This window comes from Limanda limanda, chromosome 1, assembly GCF_963576545.1.
Source record: "Limanda limanda chromosome 1, fLimLim1.1, whole genome shotgun sequence".
Lineage (NCBI taxonomy): Eukaryota > Metazoa > Chordata > Actinopteri > Pleuronectiformes > Pleuronectidae > Limanda > Limanda limanda.
Window position 1 is genome coordinate 10,038,846 of NC_083636.1, and position 22,734 is coordinate 10,061,579.

Sequence of the window (22,734 nt, forward strand, 5' to 3'; positions counted from 1 at the left end):
GTCTGACCACAACAAAGCCAGGCTCAAAATCAAATCAAACTCACCTTATATTTCATATATTTATTTCTTATTTATGTGCCAAGACCCATGTCAATTTTATTCTTTGTTTCCTTGCTCTCAGTTTCACACACAGAAACTCATCCCTGCCTGTGTGATTTTCTGTTTTCCCATAGAAAGAGAAAGGTTTACCGACCACCGGGCCCCAAGGACGTGCTATACGTTAACAAGCCGCCAAGCGCCTTCATGATATTCACGAAGGAACAGAGGCCAATAGTTGTGGCCGAGCTCATTGTACAGAAAGTAGGTGGCTAACTTCACCAGAGTTTGATTAAACATTCACAAGTGTTGTGCCGTCATCTATCGAGCAGTGTCTGAGACGGCACTTCTAAATTGTTCCTCTGTGACTCACTTAGTTTTGTTCCTGGAATGATTTGTATTTACTGTCACTTGACCAGTGAACCAATCTAAATTGGAAAAGAGGATTTCCAGCATTTTGCATCACAAATACACTTAGGGAGGTTTCAACGCAGGTCCTGCAACAGTTAATATGGATATTTCTGTATGTGTGGTGTGTGTGTGTGTGTGTGTGTGTGTGCGTGTGTGTGTGTGTGTGTGTGTGTGTGAACCCCCACAGTGGAAGTCGCTGTCCAACAATAAGAAGGCCAAATATTACGAAGAAGCTGATAGGCTCCACCTTGATTTCTTCCCTGAGGGAAATGCAGGGGATAATTCTGTAAGTACTGTACACTATGCTCACAGACATCATTTTACAGCCACATTATGCAACAAGGTCACTGCAGCTGCTGTCAGATGGAGAGTCTGACATGTTTATGTTTGCTTACAGGGAAAAGCGAGGAAGAGGCTAAGGAGAAGATGATTCTTGAACTCTCCAGATTGATCTGAAGACCTTCAGCTGGGATTGTTCTTCACCTTCACTGCACGTACACAGATATATATTTATTCAAAATAAAATGACAACTTCAATCTAATCCTGGTCCATGTCTATAGTTATTCATAAAGTACAGTATCAAAATCAACTTGAAGAGACCTCACACACGGATGTCTCATGTGCTGTCGGTTCCGCTGGAGATTTATTGTCATTTTCTTTTCTTGGAACAGGTCAAGTGAAAATGGTAACACGAGGAACTACAAATGCACTCAGTAGATAGAGCACATTCCTCCACCAAGCCCAAGCAGTTCCATTACATTAAAATAGGCCTTATAGCCACAGCCAAATTATGTTCCTTAGCTGTGCAGTGGAGGAAGTTACAGGTTTCTATTCCTATTTGTCAACATAATGAGTTATAAGGTTATTAGGTTTAAAGATACTCTCATATGAACATACACTAATCATTACATATCATTATCAAAACAGAGGTATATGACCACTACCCATGGACAGGAGAAAAAGTTTCTTCTGCCATTTTGACAAGTTATATTAGCTGTCTATTTATATTCCTGAAACTTGGTAAAAAAGTACAAATACACACTGCTAGTAAAAGGGTGACCAGATATAGGTATTTATTTTCAACCAGTTGTGATGATTATTCCAGAGGTAACAAAATACCAACATTTTTAAATAATGTCTGTGGAAGTGGTGCTTGCCAGGAGGCTCTCCCACACAGCCGGAGACGGAATTAGTTCTTTTCAACATCTTTATTGTCACCACACACACATTTGAACAAACATAAACTTATATTTTTTAATAAAATGACAACTTCAATCTAATTCTGGTCCATGTATATAGTTATTCATCAAGTACAGTATCTATATCAAGTAGAGACCACAGGCACACAAACTGAGATAGATTTGTGCTGGGCACCATGTCAACCAGTGGGGCTATTCTCCGTCACTGTGGCCGAGGGAAAGAAGAAAAAGAAAGGGAGGGAGAGAGAGAGTTGATCAACAGCAGACATTTTCATGCCAAGTGTGTGAGACTCACTCACCCAAACACACACACACACACACACACACACACACACACACAAACACACACACACACATATTCACCTGTGTGAATATATTGTCAATCGGTGGTTGTTGAAATTGGGTACATGCAGCTCAGTGACAAAGGGGTGTTTTGTGAATAGAGGCTTCCTCAGAAGGAAAATATATCCGATACGTTTTTCTTTGATCAAACAAATCACAAATCTAACTTGTATACATTAGTTAAAGCTACTGTTACACTTCACTGGGGTTACTGGATATCGAGACATGGTTTATTATGGTTAAATGTGATGTACATGTATGTTAATTTAGATTCAACATATTATATTTAAGATGCTCAGATGCAAAGACACAAAGATTGAGCTTGATTGATTTATTGATCACCTTCTTTGATATTCCTATTTTTGTATTTGTGTGACCATGGACGGGGTGGGATCGGACTAGTGTTTTTACCAGGAAACATGAATCCTTATTTCAAGTTAAACCTAATAAAAAGAAGTCAAGAACTTGACATTATCCATAATAACATAGCAAAAACCTACCAGGGGAAGTCAACTTTTATCATTATAATATTTTTTTTAAAGCTGGCTTCAAGCTAAACTGGCTCATTTATGATTTATATTATATCTCTAAAATTGTATTTGTTTGATACATACTGCTATAGTTTACAATCGTAAAAGTACGGTGGCCGAGGGAGCTCAACTCACTGCAAGTCAAGAAAACAACTTCAGCGATTTGACACGTGCATAAACAGAAACACGCTTCAGCTGCATATGGCAAAACGACACCCCGGAAATGCTCCCAGTTCAAAAAGCATTGAACTACAACCAAGTTCAACACTTTTTTGAGTCCCATGGAAACATTTCCAATTGTCGTTTTGCTTTCTGCTGTATTCACCGGTCTTTTCTCTCTAATGTAAACAACGGTCCGTTCATTCTGGTATTCGATGAAAGCATGAACCAGACGACCAAAACCAAGCAGCTGGACCTGCATGTACACTTCTGAGACGTCTATGGCCGTGAAATAGGTCTTAAATTATATTCAAAGTGGTCTTAAACAGGTCTTGAAAAGTCTTACATTTAACTTGTTGAAACATGCAGGAACCCTGTGTGTGTGTGTGTGTGTGTGTGTGTGTGTGTGTGTGTGTGTGTGAACTCCCTCCAAGACTCAGGTAGAGATGCCGGGTCCGAGTTCAGAGAGAAAGGCCTGCTGGGATGCCAGGGACCTGCTGTGAAAATGTCTGGATGACAAGGATGACAAAACTGCATCCTGCCAGAACTTCCAGAGCGAATTTGAGGCGAAATGCCCTGCGCAGTGGGTAATCCTTGGGTTTACATTTAGACGTTGGCGTTGAGAGCAGTCCCTCAAACACCTAGAAATCTGTTTGATTGAAGAACACACACTACCTAAAACTGAGCTTCAGGTTTATCGCAGGACTCATCTTCTCTGTTTTTCACAGATACTTCACCTAGAGGAGAGACTACTTGAAATACAAGGAGAAGATGCTCAATGAAGGCTTCACACCTGCCCAAGGCGCCCAACAGCCCTCCTAACAACTGGAGAGCAGATGGTGAAAATCTGCAGACTGAATGGCTTTTAGCCTCATTCACACAGGTTCAGGACTGGGGGAGCAGTTTTGTTATTTATTTGTATAGAGAAATAAGGTGCAGCGGGACAGCATACAGAAAAATAACTCTAAATGACAGCGGCGTGTGGCATCACTAACACTGATATATTTTGTATGGAAGGAAACCACAGGAAAGGAAGAGGGAAAAGATCCATGAGTCAAGTTGTCTGAAATGATTTGTCAATTTGTCTGCGTGGACATACTTAAAATTAGGGAAGGTAATACTTCTGATAAATGCAGGCGTTAAGTATATCTGGATGTACAGTACACACTCATACTGGATCTGTGTCAGCACTCATCCTAATACAGAACATGATTTTTCTGTGATTGAAACCAAAATGTCTCTTGGCAGCAATTGTATAATGTCTCCAGAGGAGAGTGTTGTTCTGTTGTTTGGGTTGAGGTTTTTGTGCAGTCAAATACATACATAGCCTTAATAATTAGTGATCAAGGTTTTTTCTCCAGGACAGTGCCGCAGGTGGCAACATCTCCAAATCACATTTGCTTTTTGTGAATAAATAAAAAGAAACTCATTGTTTGATGTGATTTTTGTTTTATTCTTCTTGTACATGCACAATGTCCTAAATGGAGTCTCTGAGATGGATACAAATGAGACATCGAGGTTTAACACATAATTTAGGAATATAACATTTCATTTCAAACAGTCAGAGGCACGTTATCTATATTACAAATCTGTATGTATTTACAAAGAAGTGTGGGCGCTGGGTCAAAGGTCACCGCTGCAACACCACCGAGATGTACGAAACCATCAGCAGAACTGAATAAATCACAAAAGACCAATGTACGCTTCTGATTCTGCCTACAGTTATAATGTAGTGATATAAAAAAAGCCACAAATTACATTTAATATTTGTGTAAAAATACAGTATCAAGAATTTCTAAGACACTTTTTTTCTGCAGGTTCCTCTGCCTGAGGAATAGTAACACTTCCACGGGGAAAAAGAACCAGACATGTTTGTCCTGCATTTCATTAAAATATATCTTTTTATGACAATTACTCAAGCTATGATCAAATGTGAAAAGTGTTTTCTGCTCCTGGCAAATACACAAATTAATTTTCATTGATAAAGATTATTAAATTGGCATAACTCAGGAGTTCAGTGAGTAGCATTTTCTCAGATTTCATGACCTTAGCATCTCGTAATGATCTTTCCAGATGTGTCTTATATGAAAAGCAGGAGTCAACCCCTGCTGAATACACATAATAGTGACAGGAGTGCATCTAACCTCTTCAGCCTTCCGAACCGAAGCATACGACAAATAATATGCTGCACGGGCAGAGGAAAGCTCAGAAAACAAGTCAAATACAGATGCTACAAATGCAGCACATCCTTCCTTCAGTTGACGCGAGAGACAGAGTGAACCTCTTCAGTTAAACGGTCAACAAAATGGATGTTTACAGCTAGAAGTACGTGACTCTAAATCTTGAGGAAGTGGTGTAACAACAGCAGCACTAGCAGCAGAAGCGAGACCCCACCATGCCCCAGGATGAAGCCCCTCTGAGCGGGCAGCAGGTAGACGTCACCACGCCCCCTGCAAACCAACTGCAGCTTCTGCTCTGAATATGAGTCTGAGACCGCTCCATTGGGCTGTGATTATGGGGCGTGTTTCAACAGAACCAGGAAACAAAATGCCTCTTCGCTCAATTGGATAGACCTACAACCAATCAGAGCAACGTAGTATGTAACGTATGTCAAGCGACGCATAGTTGTTGTGAGTTGTCTGTTTCACGAGTTTATTTATTCTCTAAATAAATCAATGGAAATGCTGCTAATGCCGCTCGTATATCCACCGGAGGCAAAGCCCCCAGGAAGCAGCTGGAGACCAGGGCTGCTTGTGAGAGCCCCGGCCGGCGGCGGCGTGAAGAAGCCCGCTACGGATCTCTCTCAGAGCCTCGCGACCGGCCCGGGACCGGGACCGCGACCGGCCCGGGACCGGGGCTCTGAGAGAGATCCGTCTGTCATGGTTCTGCAGGAGCCAGCGAGGAGGAGAAACGGCAGCTAATCGTTTTACACTTCCTTGTTGCTCCAACATTAACTACAACAGTGTCCCAACTTGTGTCTTTTTTGTCTCATATGTGCTGAGGAGCGTAGCGCCCCCCCCCCCCCCACTCTCTTTTTATTTATATGACTGCTTGTGTGGCTGCAGCATCGGGGCCAGCTTATAAATTAAACTTTTTATGAATCCCGTAGGAGGACGGTAAAAACATCTGTTCGATCTACAAATGCCTTGATCACGTTCCTCTGTTCCTCTTTCAAAATGAATTCGCTGTCGATGTCTGCTGGAACAGACTCGATGGCAGCATTGACACATCTCAGCTCTGCAGGCAGCGCTCTCTGGTGACGTGGTTGATTACGTCACTGTAGATCATCTGTCAATCATCGTATAAAGCCCGCCCTGACGATCTGATTGGTCCGTACAGCTTCTGTACGAGCATAGTTTCTCCCCAACGGAGCGATGCCATACCGAACTTCCCGAACAACAAATGTTGTGGGCGGGGCTAAATTCGTCTGGCACCCAGGCTAGATGTTCAGTGCTATGAAATGGGAATACAAGACAGAGAGTTGTGTGTATATATCAACTAAATTGCATGTGATTTTTGACATCACTCCCAGCACAGTGTCTTCCAGCATCAATGCACTGGCTGCAGTGACAGTGGAGGACCTGATCAAACCGTACACTAACATGTCTGAGAAACAGTTGGCCCGCACCTCTAAAGGACTGAGTGAGTTGATCGGCCAAAACATTTCACCTGAGTGAGTTGAGTGGTCATTCAGTGCTGAAACCACTCATGTTTGCAGGTCTTGTATATGGGGCATTGGAATGGCTGGACTGGCTTCAGTGATTGGAGAGGTTTTACAGGTAGAGTGGAACTATTGTCATACACACACATATGGATGGATGCATGTACATTAAATATTCAATACAAACAGTTCTACCTTTGGTTCAGGAATCAGCCCTGCAATTTAATTGATATGTGCCTCTTCATGCAGGCAGCCATCAGTATATTTGGGATCATCGGTGGAACTTTACTTGGTCTGTTCACACTGGGTATCCTCTGTCCATTTGCCAATTCCAAAGTAAGCGATCGATTCATTCTCGGATAGTTTAAGTTATTAATAATGTAGCCTTGTAGCATTTAATTACTTCCCAAATCATTTGCTGAAACCTCTCTGTATCATAAATCAAATGAAGTGCAACTTAAACAAAATTTTTCCAGTGATTAAAATCTGTTCCAGAGAGCTTTGTCAGGTCTTGTGGCCGGGCTGGTCATGTCCCTGTGGGTGGGCATCGGAGCTCAGATATACCCTCCCACTCCTGACTTGACCCGACAGATAACTGGTACTCTCTGTCATACATGTACTTCAGCCCTATTGGAACCATAGTGGCAATTAGTGTGGGACTGATAGTCAGCCTGTTCACAGGTAAATAACATTTTTGTAAAATCATATCTCTCTGACTGACCCTCTATTAAATTTGACAAGTTGATCTTACTTTTAAAAAATGTAGGAAAACTGTGAGTTAGTCTTAAGTTAAGTTTACTTTATTTATGATTGTTAATTTCACCTAAAACTTGTATTTACTTGATTTTTTCCAACTTAAAAATGGCAAGTGAAATTAACTTGTTCTTTCAGATTTAGGGAAACTAGTTTGTCTGATTTAACTGGATAGTCAAACTAATCTAATCTAGAAATATTCAGATAGGCAAAATAGTTTCAGAATGACTTTCATCATCATCATCACCAGCCTGAACCAAAAACGCCTATAAAAAGAATTGCTGAATATGTACTGCATGAAAAGTTTTATGCAGTACATATAGGTATATGCAAAACAAGTGCATTTGTCAAATTATATGACTTTATTAAACTAAGTAATGAGAAGTAAGTAAAGGGCACTAATGTAACGTGAGTAACACCGTACTTACCCTTGACATTGTGTTGATGTTTTGTTAATGTGCATTTCAGGAGGCTGGGGTCAGAAGGTGGAATCAAGACTTACATTAATGAAAGAGGACACAACTCTTTATCACCTGATCAGGTGTATCAAAGACAGAGTAAGTACTGCAGCAGTGAACCAATATCGAAGGCTCTGGACTCTCAGAGCTGCAGGTTGACTTCTGCTTTGTGCTCTTCCGTCTTCAGCTCATGAGACGTACAGGACGACTTGACCTCACCACGGATTGCGACAAAAAACTTGGCAACACAAATCCTGCTTTCTGTGATGTTGAGCTGGACACGACAAAAAGCCGCCCTCCCTCATGAGATGAACATTTTATTAGCGATGTTATTCTAGATTGCATCAAGTCTTGTTTTTCTAATTAAAGAAATTTCAATCAATGAGTTCAAAAAGGTGTGTGACTCTGTGTTACAATATAATTAAAATACATCGTACAATACAACATTTATCTGTGGGCACTTTGCTGTTTAAAGGGCCCAAACATAAATAAACAAATTAAGTCCTGAGGACATAGTTTGTATGAGCTTTTGCAGACAGTCCAAAGGTCTGACTGTCAGGTTGGAAATATATTCGAGTGGCTGTTTATTTACACAGTAAATCTTTCGCCCTGATGACCTAACCAGCCCTCGCTTACTATTTAACAGAGTTAGGGGGGTGCACCGTTCCTGGAGGTACTGCAATACCAGGTCGATGCGTGGAGTGGACGGAGCAAGCATCTATTCCATCTCCCAGTTCCAAAAATCAATTTAATTTATGGTCCCCGGGTAGGGGACCACACTTACATGTGATCTAAGTGTGTCTTATTGTTGCAAACAGAAAAAGGCAGTGGCTCAGCAGGCTTCTATTAATATTCCCTTTGACCTTTCAATACATTGATAATTATAAAATATTTGTAAAGCACTTTGTATACAAATTACGTAATATTAAATGATCTAATATACCTACATTATGAAACTGAGAACTTAAATGATGTTACCACGCTTTAATGTATATTGTTGGATTGCTTTAGACAGAGTGAGGGGGGTGCACCGTTCCTGGAGGTACTGCAATACCAGGTCGATGCGTGGAGTGGACAGAGCAAGCCCTTATTCCATCTCCTGGTTCCAAAAATCAATTTAATATATGGTCCCCGGGTGGGGGACGTATCAGATATTAAACTGATAAGAACAGATACTACACTTGATCTTAGACAAAAGGCCGAGAAGCGATACTGATGAAGGGACTGAGGAATCACACCGACTCTCCTCCCAGTCCCCTTCACTCAGAGGTCTGAAAACACGTTCTACACACAGTCCGTCAAACTGGAACAAAATAAGTCACGGAATCACTGGGAATCCAACGATCTGACAAGTGAAACAAATACAGAACTAGGTGTTTTATACAAAGGCTGACAAAGATTGTTCACATTATTTCTTGTTGTAGATTTCCCATCATGCAATTCTGCATTTACATATGAAAGGCTGAACTAAAATCGTGTCTTTTATCTAATTTAACTCTGAAAAAAACCACAACAGCTCAACAGTCAGTTCAGGTGACTCGAAGTTGAATCAGACTGAAACAAATGTGGTTTGATCCAAATCTGGAATTCAGAAAAAAAAGACAAAAAACTCAAAGCACATTTTTCAGCTGTTACCTGAGTTCTCCTTTCGACAGCTTCCCCAAAGTTCCCGTCACAAAACCTTCCCAAAAAAGCATTAAGGCTTTAACTTAACTTTCAAACACGTTTTCACAAATGTAATGCTCTATAATATACTAGTAGGAAATTATGCCCCTTTATATATACATATATATATATTTTTTATATATATATATAAATAACAATTGTCATTTTTCTACTAACATTCGTATTGAATCCCTCATCTGCCAATATACTTCAAGAATATGTATATGTCCTTCTGCAATATCCTATACGCACTTTACTCAAGAACATTTCTTTACAGAAATATTTTCTGTCTGTAGTGACGGCTGTTTATTATGTATATCTAGTCTGTATTTGTATTAAATTGTCTATGCTATAAACTGATATGTGATCCAAGTGTGTCTTATTGTGCAAACAGAAAAAGGCAGTGGCTCAGCAAGCTTCTATTAATATTCCCTTTGACCTTTCAATACATTGATAATTATAAAATATTTGTAAAGCACTTTGTATACAAATAACATAGTATTAAATGATCTAATATTCCTACATTCAATCATCTGCCAATGCTCAATATGAAACTTAACATAAAAATGATGTTACCACGCTTTAATGTGAATTGTTGGATTGCTTTAAACAGAGTGAGGGGGGTGCACCGTTCCTGGAGGTACTGCAATACCAGGTCGATGCGTGGAGTGGACGGAGCAAGCCCCTATTCCATCTCCCAGTTCCAAAAATCAATTTAATATATGGTCCCCGGGTAGGGGACGTATCAGATATTAAACTGATAAGAACAGATACTACACTTGATCTTAGCCAAAAGGCCGAGAAGCGATACTGACGAAGAGACCGAGGAATCAAACCCACTCTCCTCCCAGTCCCCTTCACTCAGAGGTCTGAAAACACGTTCTAAACACAGTCCGTCAAACTGGAACAAAATAAGTCACTGAATCACTGGGAATCCAACGATCTGACAAGTGAAACAAATACAGAACTAGGTGTTTCATACAAAAGCTGACAAAGATTGTTCACATTATTTCATGTGATAGATTTCCCATCATGCAATTCGACATTTACATACGAAAGGATGAACTAAAATCGTCTCTTTTATCTATTTAACTCCGAAAAAACACACAACGGCTCAACGGTGAGATCAAGTGAATCAAAGATGAATCAGATTGAAAAAAAGTGGTTTAATCCAAATCTGAAATTGGAAAAAAACGACAAAAAGCAATCCCCGCATCCGCATTGAACCACTTCCTGTTTTTTTTTTTGCTAATAGTTTGTTAGCGACAGTTCCTGACTGCTGCCACCTACTGTCCTGGAGTATGAACAACACGTTGACAATAACTCCTCAGGTCATTTGTCATTGCTGCGCCCTTCATCGTGATTGATTGACACATTGTCTTCATTTTTTTAAGTATGTTACTCAAAACAGGGGGAAATAAATCAGATAAAAACAGGAATTCAGGGAAAGAGTGGTTAGATTTCCCATGATGCAATGTTGTATTTTCATATGAAAGGCTGTAATAAAATCGTCTGTTTTATCTAATTTAACTCCTAAAAATTGCTCAACTGTCAGTTCAAGGGACTCAAAGATGAATCAAACTGAAAAAAGTGTGGATTGATACACATCTTCAATTTTAAAATAAACAACCTCAAAGAACATTTCCCCCGTTGAATGGAACCGCTTCCTGTTTCTTTCTTTACCCACTTAAGTGACTGACACCCTGACTACAGCCACCTACTGTTCTGATGTGTTTGTGTGTGCCCTGCAACAAGGTATTTCTGTGTTTGACTTTGATCTTGTAGAGTTGTTGATGGTCTTTGATTACACCTTCAAAGGACTCATCAAAGGATGGGGTATAGTCTGCTTGCGACATCATTCTCATCATCATCAGATATTTCCTCTTCATGGTGTGGATGTGTCTGCTTGGCATCTTCAACAACATCAACAGGAGTGTTTAAGGTATTGTCTGCTCCATCTGAAACAGAGTCTATGCCTGGTACCTGCTGCTTCATCGCTTCAACGCTTGCCTCATTGTCATTTTCAGTGGATTAGGCCTGATTGGAGTCAGAATTGTCAAGTGCATCTCCTACAAAAAAGGAAAAACCTTTCATCCCTTTGAAGTGTACAGTCATAAATGTGTGATCACCCTAAGGGTGCACAAGCTGTGGTAAAGAGGATCCTTTGTAATATTTTAGTTAAACACATAATTTCTAGCTGTTAAAGTACAATACGGTATTCAAATCTTTCTTAATTAGCTCTGTAATGTGGAAAAAATTTGATAAAAACTGTAGATGAAATATTGTTAACAGAATATCAATAACAGAAGATCACTTGTAACAGCCACAGATTCTGGAGCCATTCCACTCTTTGGCAAATGCTTGCTTCATGGACCTAGCTATTTTGCTGACTAAAATGCTGACTAAAAAGACAAAATTACTATGCAATATTAATAGCCTAGCCTATATTATAGTAAACCTCATCACTTATCAATAGGGAACGAGCCCTGAATCATGGAAATAACTTTAGTGGCTAGGTAGATTTTAGTTCTTCGTGATGCAGCTGCAGTCTTGAAAAGCTTGTAAAACTACCTAAGTCTCAATGTCTTTTGACTTAAATAAAACGGCCTTAGTCACACTCTTGACATAGGCCATTATTCTACACGGGTATAATTGCATGATCTGTTCAACTGAGGATGTAGGCCAGAGGTGATGAGAATCATGAGGAAATGATTTAGGCCAACAAATATTTTTTGTCAAAAAATGACTTAGGCCATTATTTCAGGAAGGTGACGATACTTAAAGCACAGACCGTTGAAACGATGCAAATGCAGCAAATCCTTCCTTCACTTGACCTCAGAGACACCTGCAGAGTGAACCTCTACAGTTTAACCTCATTTTGCTTTGACAGGGTATAAATATTATCATCTACAAAAATAATGGACGTTAACGTACTGATAGAAGAGCTGGAGAAAAGGGTCGAGTTCGACATAGACCACGCCTTGGTGCATGAACTGTTTGCTGAGAAGACTGATTCTCCTCATCTTGGTGATGCCGAAGCGGAGGAGGTGTTGTGCCCCCAGCAGCCTCAGCCAGACCCCCCCATGCCCCTGGTTGCAGGACCTCCCAGCCTGCAGCAGCCAGTCCTGCCTGCACCTGGACTTGATGCTGCACCTGGTCCTTTCAGGTGTCCGCCTCAAATTAACCTGCAGCCGTTCCTGTCGTACAACGGGGCAGCTCAGTGCAGTGAACAACAGGTAGGATATCAACTAGTACACATCAGTGGATTGGGATGATTTTGGTGACAAACGTACGATGGTGTGTTTTGTTATGAATCGATGGTGTCGGGTCATGTCTGCGTGTCGCTCCGCTCACTTTAACAGAGTCCTGACTGAGCTTCTCGTTTTGTACTGAGCACATGTTGACGAGTCAGTTTTCAAGATGTTTAAATGCAGCCTCATCAACTCTGGAGGGAACAAACAAACACCAGTGACTTCATGTGCTGATCAGGTCCTGATAACTAGTGACAAGTGTTTATTAGTTCCATTGAGAGCAGGTCCGAGTTGAGGAGGACACAGAAACTCCAGCTCGGTACAAACCAGCTGCAGCTTCTGCTCTGACACACAAACAAACATTTTCTCTCGCTCCTGGCATTTCTCATGATGGCCTGTTAACGAAAAATATGAACGACATATGCACAACACTGCTATACATTATATAAAGGGCTGGTTTGGTATACATTGTACAGGCTGTGTTTTTACTCCACTGCAGCTCTTTCAGGCAGTAACTGAAACCTTGTGTCTGTTCATGTTTCTAGTTCGACAACGTCCCTGTTGTGAATTTCCCTCTTGGCCAGGGGAACATGGAGCCTGTTGGATCCATGTAAGTATCACATGCAGAAATGCAAACAAACATACAACTGTGAGCCTCTGTGTGTATTTTCCAACCCAGTTGTTCACTCAGCTAATGTGTCTCCCTGATTGTGTCTATGTAGGGATGGAATGGTGAAATACAATTTTGAATCCAATACAGCTCCTGTTGTTCCTAATGATCCTCCAGTGAACCGCCCCCCTCAAGAGTAAGTCCACTTGACTGGTTCATCATCTGTGTCTGACCACAACAAAGCCAGGCTCAAAATCAAATCAAACTCACCTTATATTTCATATATTTATTTCTTATTTATGTCAATTTTATTCTTTGTTTCCTTGCTCTCAGTTTCACACACAGAAACTCATCCCTGCCTGTGTGATTTTCTGTTTTCCCATAGAAAGAGAAAGGTTTACCGACCACCGGGCCCCAAGGACGTGCTATACGTTAACAAGCCGCCAAGCGCCTTCATGATATTCACGAAGGAACAGAGGCCAATAGTTGTGGCCGAGCTCATTGTACAGAAAGTAGGTGGCTAACTTCACCAGAGTTTGATTAAACATTCACAAGTGTTGTGCCGTCATCTATCGAGCAGTGTCTGAGACGGCACTTCTAAATTGTTCCTCTGTGACTCACTTAGTTTTGTTCCTGGAATGATTTGTATTTACTGTCACTTGACCAGTGAACCAATCTAAATTGGAAAAGAGGATTTCCAGCATTTTGCATCACAAATACACTTAGGGAGGTTTCAACGCAGGTCCTGCAACAGTTAATATGGATATTTCTGTATGTGTGGTGTGTGTGTGTGTGTGTGTGTGTGTGTGTGCGTGTGTGTGTACCCCCCATGTTTGCTTACAGGGAAAAGCGAGGAAGAGGCTAAGGAGAAGATGATTCTTGAACTCTCCAGATTGATCTGAAGACCTTCAGCTGGGATTGTTCTTCACCTTCACTGCACGTACACAGATATATATTTATTCAAAATAAAATGACAACTTCAATCTAATCCTGGAGATTTATTGTCATTTTCTTTTCTTGGAACAGGTCAAGTGAAAATGGTAACACGAGGAACTACAAATGCACTCAGTAGATAGAGCACATTCCTCCACCAAGCCCAAGCAGTTCCATTACATTAAAATAGGCCTTATAGCCACAGCCAAATTATGTTCCTCAGCTGTGCAGTGGAGGAAGTTACAGGTTTCTATTCCTATTTGTCAACATAATGAGTTATAAGGTTATTAGGTTTAAAGATACTCTCATATGAACATACACTAATCATTACATATCATTATCAAAACAGAGGTATATGACCACTACCCATGGACAGGAGAAAAAGTTTCTTCTGCCATTTTGACAAGTTATATTAGCTGTCAATTTATATTCCTGAAACTTGGTAAAAAAGTACAAATACACACTGCTAGTAAAAGGGTGACCAGATATAGGTATTTATTTTCAACCAGTTGTGATGATTATTCCAGAGGTAACAAAATACCAACATTTTTAAATAATGTCTGTGGAAGTGGTGCTTGCCAGGAGGCTCTCCCACACAGCCGGAGACGGAATTAGTTCTTTTCAACATCTTTATTGTCACCACACACACATTTGAACAAACATAAACTTATATTTTTTAATAAAATGACAACTTCAATCTAATTCTGGTCCATGTATATAGTTATTCATCAAGTACAGTATCTATATCAAGTAGAGACCACAGGCACACAAACTGAGATAGATTTGTGCTGCGCACCATGTCAACCAGTGGGGCTATTCTCCGTCACTGTGGCCGAGGGAAGAAGAAAAAGAAAGGGAGGGAGAGAGAGAGTTGATCAACAGCAGACATTTTCATGCCAAGTGTGTGAGACTCACTCACCCAAACACACACACACACACACACACACACACATATTCACCTGTGTGAATATATTGTCAATCGGTGGTTGTTGAAATTGGGTACATGCAGCTCAGTGACAAAGGGGTGTTTTGTGAATAGAGGCTTCCTCAGAAGGAAAATATATCCGATACGTTTTTCTTTGATCAAACAAATCACAAATTTAACTTGTATACATTAGTTAAAGCTACTGTTACACTTCACTGGGGTTACTGGATATAGAGACATGGTTTATTATGGTTAAATGTGATGTACATGTATGTTAATTTAGATTCAACATATTATATTTAAGATGCTCAGATGCAAAGATATAAAGGTTGAGGTTGATTGATTTATTGATCACCTTCTTTGTTATTCCTATTTTTGTATTTGTGTGACCATGGACGGGGTGGGATCGGACTAGTGTTTTTACCAGGATACATGAATCCTTATTTCAAGTTAAACCTAATAAAAAGAAGTCAAGAACTTATCCATATTTTTAAAGCTTGCTTCAAGCTAAACTGGCTCATTTATGATTTATATTATATCTCTTAAATTGTATTTGTTTGATACATACTGCTATAGTTTACAATCGTAAAAGTACGGTGGCCGAGGGAGCTCAACTCACTGCAAGTCAAGAAAACAACTTCAGCAATTTGAGACATGTGCGCTGCAAAATGTCACAACACGTGCATAAACAGAAACACGCTTCAGCTGCATATGGCAAAACGACACCCCGGAAATGCTCCCAGTTCAAAAAGCATTGAACTACAACCAAGTTCAACACTTTTTTGAGTCCCATGGAAACATTTCCAATTGTCGTTTTGCTTTCTGCTGTATTCACCGGTCTTTTCTCTCTAATGTAAACAACGGTCCGTTCGTTCTGATGTTCGATGAAAGCATGAACCAGACGACCAAAACCAAGCAGCTGGACCTGCATGTATGTACATTTTGTATGAAAGGAAACCACAGGAAAGGAAGAGGGAAAAGATCCACAATTAATTCTGAGTCAAGTTGTCTGAAAATGATTTGTTAATTTGTCTGGGTGGACATACTTTAAATTAGGGAAGGTAATACTTCTGATAAATGCAGGCGTTAAGTATATCTGGATGTACAGAACACACTCATACTGGATCTGTGTCAGCACTCATCCTAATACAGAACATGATTTTTCTGTGATTGAAACCAAAATGTCTCTTTGCAGCAATTGTATAATGTCTCCAGAGGAGAGTGTTGTTCTGTTGTTTGGGTTGAGGTTTTTGTGCAGCCAAATACATACATAGCCTTAATAATTAGTGACCAAGGTTTTTTCTCCAGGACAGTGCCGCAGGTGGCAAAATCTCCAAATCGGATTTGCTTTTAGTGAATAAATAAAAAGAAACTCATTGTTTGATGTGATTTTTGTTTTATTCTTCTTGTACATGCACAATGTCCTAAATCAGGGGTGCCCAGTACGTCGATCGCGATCGACCGGTCGATCGCGAAGGCAGTGTGTGTCGATCGCACGACTGGACTAGAGTCACGTGGACGCTCCGGCGCTCTTACCCCCCACCTTTTTTTTTTGCCGCCGCCACGCCCCCTGCACTGGACGATGTTGCGATCGTCAACCGGGGCTGACAGCTTGTCAGTGCGCCGCTCCAGCGTGTCGGCAAAAAAAAAAAGAGAGGTGCGCACTGCCTGTGTGGCTGTAGTGACTACAGCCACACAGGCACTCACATAGATAAATAGAGAGAGGGGGGGCTACGTGTTCTCCACACACGTAATTTACCCTCCACGGCCGACGTTGAACGGAGGAAACAGCGGAGAAGTTCTTGAAGATGGATGAATAAATTAATAATTGAAGTAGAGTGAGTTGTATGATCCTCAGCACATATGAGACAAAAAAGACACATGTTGGGACGCTGTTGCAGTTCATGTTGGAGCTTAAAAAAATGATTAAGAGAGTACGTGACAGCCAAGCGCCGGCGCTCTAGGGATTAGCGCGTCGCGTCGCTTAGGTGTCACTTCCGGGTCCGAACCGGACCGGAAGTGACACCGAAGCGACGCGCCCATTGAGGTACCCGCCCTTAATACCATACTTACAAGGTGTACACACTGTGAATTCTGAATTAGGGCCTGGCAATCTTCCAAGTTGATGTATTTCTTATAAAACTTAAGAAAGGGTATTAAAATGAGTGGGGGAGCTGGACCAAGTAAGAGGTCAAAAACCTATAACTTCCATATGGAATGGGAGGAGGACTTTTTTTTCACCTTACCGTATTCGAAGTGCGTTTGCCTCATCTGCCAGTCTACCACTGCTATTCCGAAGAAGGGAAATGTGGAGCGGCATTTTCGGACGTGTCACAAAAACTACGACACTGACTTCCCTCCGAAAAGCGAGCTGAGAAAGAAAAAGGTGAAGGAATTAAAATCCCAGTTGTCCGGACAGCAGTCATGTTTCTCACAGCTGACGACAAAAGCAAAGGCAGCCACCGAAGCATCATTCCGGGTGAATCACTGCATCATTAAGCACAAAAAGTCCTTCCAAGATGGAGAGATGGTAAAAGAGGCATTCGTTGAAGCAGCTGACACGTTGTTCAGAGACTTTAAAAACAAATCAGAAATATTATCTTCCATCAAAGCTCTCCAGCTTTCAAGAAGTACAATTACACGGCGTAGTGAAGCCATAGCCGAGGATTTAACCGAGCAACTAAGGAAGGATATCGCGGACTGCGAGTGTTTCTCACTGCAATTTGACGAATCTACAGACGTGAGTGACACAGCCCAGTTGTGCATTTTTATTCGGATGGTGTTTCCCGATATGACTGCAAAAGAGGAGCTGCTAACATTACTGCCCTTGAAAGAACACACGCGAGGAGAGGACATTTTTCTGTCTTTCAAAGACTTTACAGAGAAAACCCAGCTCCCAGTGTTTAAATTGGTGTCCATCACCACGGACGGAGCTCCCGCGATGGTTGGCTGCTCAAAGGGATTTATTGCCAAGTGCAGGGAAGACGATGATTTCCCGAACTTCCTCAACTACCACTGCATAATACACCAGCAAGCATTATGCGCAAAAATGCTCAACATGAAGGAGATAATGGATGTGGCAATGAAGATCGCCTGTTCTATTCGTGCCAGATCTCTTCAAAGAAGGCTATTCCGTGCGCATCTTGAGAAGGCTGACTGTGAGTACTCAGAGTTATTGCTACACACTGACGTGAGATGGCTTAGTCGAGGGAAATTCCTGCAAAGATTTCGAGACCTCTGTCCGGAGATTAAAGAGTTTTCCCGTGAAGCTAAACATGCAGAATATAACAAACTGAATGACGATCAGTGGCTGCTAGACTTAGCATTTTTAACTGATCTGACCAACATGTTGAATGACCTTAATGTAGAGCTGCAAGGAAAAGACAAAACCGTTATCAATATGATCAGCTCCGTTAATGCTTTCAAACGGAAAATGCGACATCTGTCCTCAAAGATGCAGCGCCATGATTTGGCAAACTTCAAGAACCTCGCATCAGAGCTGGAGATGCAAGGCAAGGCGAATGTGCAACTTGAAAGTGCACGCTACATAGAGCAGATTGATGACTGTCTGTCAGAGTTTGACAGACGCTTTCAAGACTTTGTTTTACTGGAGCCAGTCGCTACATTCATGTGCTTCCCTTTTCGAGAAGATGCTGAGGTTGATTCACTTGCATCAGAAATTGCAACACTGTTTGACCTGAACTCATCTGGAGTGGAGGATGAAATTTTGACACTACAAGCTGACATTCAGCTTAAGTCCAGGGCTCATGGACAATTCTGGAACCTACTCACGGAGGAAAAGTACCCCAACATGAGGAAATGTGCTACCTCTTTGACTGCATTATTCGGCTCCACCTATTTATGCGAGTCAGCTTTTTCACACATGAAGATTATTAAGTCCAAATACCGTTCCACCTTGACTGATGATCATTTGGAAGTGTGCTTGAGGCTGGCTATCAGCAGCTACTGTCCAGACTATGCATCCCTGGCTGGCTCCATTCAGTGCAAATCATCAGAATAAGGTAGGTACTGTTAGGAATTTCAAACTTTTAACTATAGGTTGTGTCTGAAAGAACTCTTAATAATAAAGCTAGAGGTAGTTTTAGCTAGATATAATGCACATACAAATTAATTTAATAACCGTTGCTGTTTAGTGCCAATAATGTATCTTTTAGTTGTCCTCATAATTAACTTCTTGGATATTAAAGCATATTTTCATTAGCTGTATTCAACATCAGACAGAATTCAAGGAGCTGTCCTTTCTGGGGCAAAGTCAGTATGACATTGTTTAGTTTCGAGGATGCAAATGTTTACACATTCACAGTCAAGATTGTTTTGATGGAGCAGACACACACAATAATAGGTTCTCAAACCATAATGGCACAGACTCTTTTCATAAAGGCGGAAGGGGAGGTAGGAGCAGTGGGTCAATAACATTACCTTATACAAATCATTATTTTCAACCTTTCGCTTATCATATTTAATATTTGGAATTTGCTAAGAATGTTTGTACGTCACGAGGATGGTCAGTCTAACAGCTGTCCTGATAGGAGAGTCGAAGAGAGTTTTGTTATGGTTAAGTTGGTGCAGCCAAGATGGCTAGAGCAAGACACTTTCTACTCAAGGCTGAATTACGAGACAACATCAGACTGTCAGGGTAGATAGAGTTGCCCTAGCAACCGGTAGAGTAGCGTAGGTGCATGACGGAGAGCTGCTATGTCACTTCCTGGATTCGGTGACAAGAGGCGTGGGACTGCGGCTGGACCAATAAGGGAGATCCAAAGTGATTTGCGGTGACTCCCCTCCAAATATTCATAACCAATCACATCAATTCTACTGTTATAACTATACACGACTCCTGCTGTTCGGGGCCATTTTCATCTTCCTACTGCTAACTTAATTAGCATGGGCTGTGATAATTGTCCATAGCTATGAATAACTTTTCATTGTATCTTTAAATAAAACATTTGATTGAACCAAAATCTTGGATCGGCTTCTCTCATTATATAGGATAAAAAAACACGCCTTAACAGTACCCTACTCTAAATATGTTGAAATGTAAGCTAAATGTGTTGTGGCTTCTGCTATGTGCTCAGGACCACGGATAGCTCTGCTGGTGTATGGGTGCCTGTGCTGCTGCTGTGCTATTCTAAATCTATTGAAATTTATTCTATTTTGCTGTAGCTTCTGATGTGTATGTGTGCTCAGGACTATGTACAGCTGTACTTGTTAGTTTGGTTTCTTAACTCGATTGCTTCTTGTGCTTTGTACATGCAGGGAAGTGAATGGACAGTCTGAGAGAGGGACAGAGAGATCACATGCGTTTTCTACACATGGCCTGGAACTACAAACTATTTTACAGCTAAAAGCAAAGAACTTTGAGAGAGAGCCTACTGTACATAGTTATTTAAGTAAAAGTTACAACCAACTATAGCTCCATGTTACATTTAAGTTTATTAATAAATCTCTTAATTGATTGAGAACTTTGAGAGAAAGCCTACTGTACATAGTTATTTAAGTAAAAGTTACAACCAACTATAGCTCCATGTTACATTTAAGTTTATTAATAAATCTGTTAATTGATTGAGAACTTTGAGAGAGAGCCTAAAGTAGATAGTTATTTAAGTAAAAGTTACAACCAACTATAGCTCCATGTTACATTTAAGTTTATTAATACATCTGTTAATTGATTGAGAACTTTGAGAGAGCCTACTGTACATAGTTATTTAAGTAAAAGTTACAACCAACTATAGCTCCATGTTACATTTAAGTTTATTAATAAATCTCTTAATTGATTGAGAACTTTGAGAGAGCCTAAAGTAGATAGTTATTTAAGTAAAAGTGACAACCAACTATAGCTCCATGTTACATTTAAGTTTATTAATAAATCTGTTAATTGATTGAGAACTTTGAGAGAGAGCCTACTGTACATAGTTATTTAAGTAAAAGTTACAACCATCTGTAGCTCCATGTTACCTGTTAGTTTATCAATAAATCTTTGAATTTTGAAACAATGCAGCATCACCTTCATTTGTTCTTATTCCAGTACATTTTTGTACCGGGGGGGGGGGAATCTTGTTGAGCTGGTCATTTCAAGAGTAGCTCACAAGCCTATAAAGTGTGGGCACCCCCTGTCCTAAATGGAGTCTCTGAGATGGATACAAATGAGACATCGAGGTTTAACACATAATTTAGGAATATAACATTTCATTTCAAACAGTCAGAGGCACGTTATCTTTATATTACAAATCTGTATGTATTTACAAAGAAGTGTGGGCGCTGGGTCAAAGGTCACTGCTGCATCACCGCCAAGCCACAAATTACATTTAAAATTTGTGTAAAAATACAGTATCAAGCATTTCTAAGACACTTTTTTTCTGCAGGTTCCCAAATCTGCCTGAGGAATAATCACACTTCCATGGGGAACAAGAACGAGACATGTTTGTCCTACATTTCATTAAAATATATGTTTTTATGACAATTACTCAAGCTATGATCAAATGTGAGAAGCGTTTTCTGTTCCTGGCAAATGCACAAATTAATTTTCATTGATAAAGATCATTACAATAGGCATAACGCAGGAGTTCAGTGAGTAGCACTTTCTCAGATTTCATGACCTTATCATCTCGTAATGATCTTTCCAGATGTGTCTAATATGAAAAGCAGGAGTCAAACCCTGCTGAATACACATAATAGTGACAGGAGTGCATCTAACATCTTCAGCCTTCCGAACCGAAGCATACAACAAATAATATGCTGCACGGGCAGAGGAAAGCTCAGAAAACCAGTCAAATGCAGAACATCCTTCCTTCAGTTGACCTCGGAGACAGAGTGAACCTCTTCAGTTCAACGGTCAACAAAATGGATGTTGACAGCTAGAACTACGTGACTCTGAATCTAGAGGAAGTTGTGTTACCACAGCAGCAGAAGCCATACCCCACCACGCCCCCGGGTCCATCCAGGTACCGGCCTCCCATTGTTCTGCAGCCATTCCTGTTATACCAGGAAGCGCGTTTCAGCAAAGAAAAGATAGGGTATCAACTATCAGCAGCAGCCAGACCCCCCCATGCCCCCGGGTGCAGCACCTCTGAACCAGCAGCCGGAATAGGAATAGCAAAGAAACGCCTGTCAACCCCAGCTACCACAGAGCCCTGTGAGCGGCTGTTGTCACTCTCAGGTCATATTGTCCAGAAGAGGAGAGCAGCATTGGCTCCAGAAAATGTGAACATGCTTGTCTGTCTGTCACAATTCAGTTAAAGTAGCAGAGATCTTCCTGCTTACATTTGTTTGTTTGCACTTTAACATGACAGATTTGAATGTCAGTTTAGTTTAACAAGGCCAGGATTTATAGGCCTGAGCCTCTTTGGAAACACAGCTGTGTGTAGTTTTGTGTTTAAAAAAAAATACAATTAAACAACAGTGTCTAAAATACACGCTGTCTGAAGTGATTCTTTGTTCCTTTATAAGATTTAGTCTTTAGAAGAAAAACGAACTTTTAATCGCGATAAATGAATTTCAAAATGTGAGATTCCATTGACAGCCCACACAGATTAATGGAGGGCAAAGAAAAGTTTTTCCCTGGAAGTCAGAGCTCCACCTAGTGGCCAGTTTCACGTCCTGCATTCCTTGTGACACCAGCTCATGGATACAAATGTATTTCTAATTTTTAAAAAGAACAGCATAGTTTTTTTCCCTCTCTCTCTCCTTTTCTCTCCGTCCATGTCCTGTCTAATCGGTCTAAGAAAGGCTAGACTCTGAGTGAGACAATTCTCTCGGCACAACATGTACCATTAGCTTGTC

The 22,734-nt window shown here is 40.7% G+C and overlaps 1 protein-coding gene, 1 long non-coding RNA gene, 2 other non-coding genes and 2 pseudogenes across 4 annotated transcripts; 3 read left to right on the plus strand and 3 right to left on the minus strand.

Annotated features, from left to right (window-relative positions):
• Window positions 1–3,124: 3,124 nt before the first annotated feature.
• On the plus strand, window positions 3,125–3,500 carry LOC132999771 (cytochrome c oxidase assembly factor 6 homolog; annotated as a pseudogene).
• Window positions 3,501–6,214: 2,714 nt separating this feature from the next.
• On the plus strand, window positions 6,215–6,647 carry LOC132999778 (uncharacterized). The gene is made up of 3 exons (XR_009678165.1): window positions 6,215–6,320; window positions 6,397–6,457; window positions 6,589–6,647. It is a non-coding gene; the product is annotated as an uncharacterized LOC132999778 (long non-coding RNA).
• Window positions 6,648–6,938: 291 nt separating this feature from the next.
• On the plus strand, window positions 6,939–7,944 carry LOC132999762 (sodium-coupled monocarboxylate transporter 1-like). Its single transcript, XM_061069528.1, has 3 exons — window positions 6,939–7,020; window positions 7,561–7,649; window positions 7,738–7,944. The coding sequence occupies exons 1-3, from the start codon at window positions 6,954–6,956 to the stop codon at window positions 7,855–7,857; spliced, it is 276 nt and encodes a 91-aa protein (XP_060925511.1). The 5' UTR covers window positions 6,939–6,953; the 3' UTR covers window positions 7,858–7,944.
• A 257-nt stretch (window positions 7,945–8,201) lies between these two features.
• Window positions 8,202–8,378, minus strand: LOC133014770 (U2 spliceosomal RNA; annotated as a pseudogene).
• Window positions 8,379–8,570: 192 nt separating this feature from the next.
• Window positions 8,571–8,761, minus strand: LOC133014746 (U2 spliceosomal RNA). Its single transcript, XR_009681485.1, has one exon. It is a non-coding gene; the product is annotated as a U2 spliceosomal RNA (small nuclear RNA).
• Window positions 8,762–9,833: 1,072 nt separating this feature from the next.
• On the minus strand, window positions 9,834–10,024 carry LOC133014676 (U2 spliceosomal RNA). Its single transcript, XR_009681469.1, has one exon. It is a non-coding gene; the product is annotated as a U2 spliceosomal RNA (small nuclear RNA).
• Window positions 10,025–22,734: the final 12,710 nt, after the last annotated feature.

Bases quoted from the DNA above. Each gene is read 5' to 3' on its own strand.
- LOC132999762 (XM_061069528.1), top strand. From the start codon at position 6,954: ATGTACTTCAGCCCTATTGGAACCATAGTGGCAATTAGTGTGGGACTG. The intron at 7,021-7,560 runs GTAAATAACATT...TGTGCATTTCAG, and splicing joins GATAGTCAGCCTGTTCACAG to GAGGCTGGGGTCAGAAGGTG. The intron at 7,650-7,737 runs GTAAGTACTGCA...TTCCGTCTTCAG, and splicing joins TCAGGTGTATCAAAGACAGA to CTCATGAGACGTACAGGACG.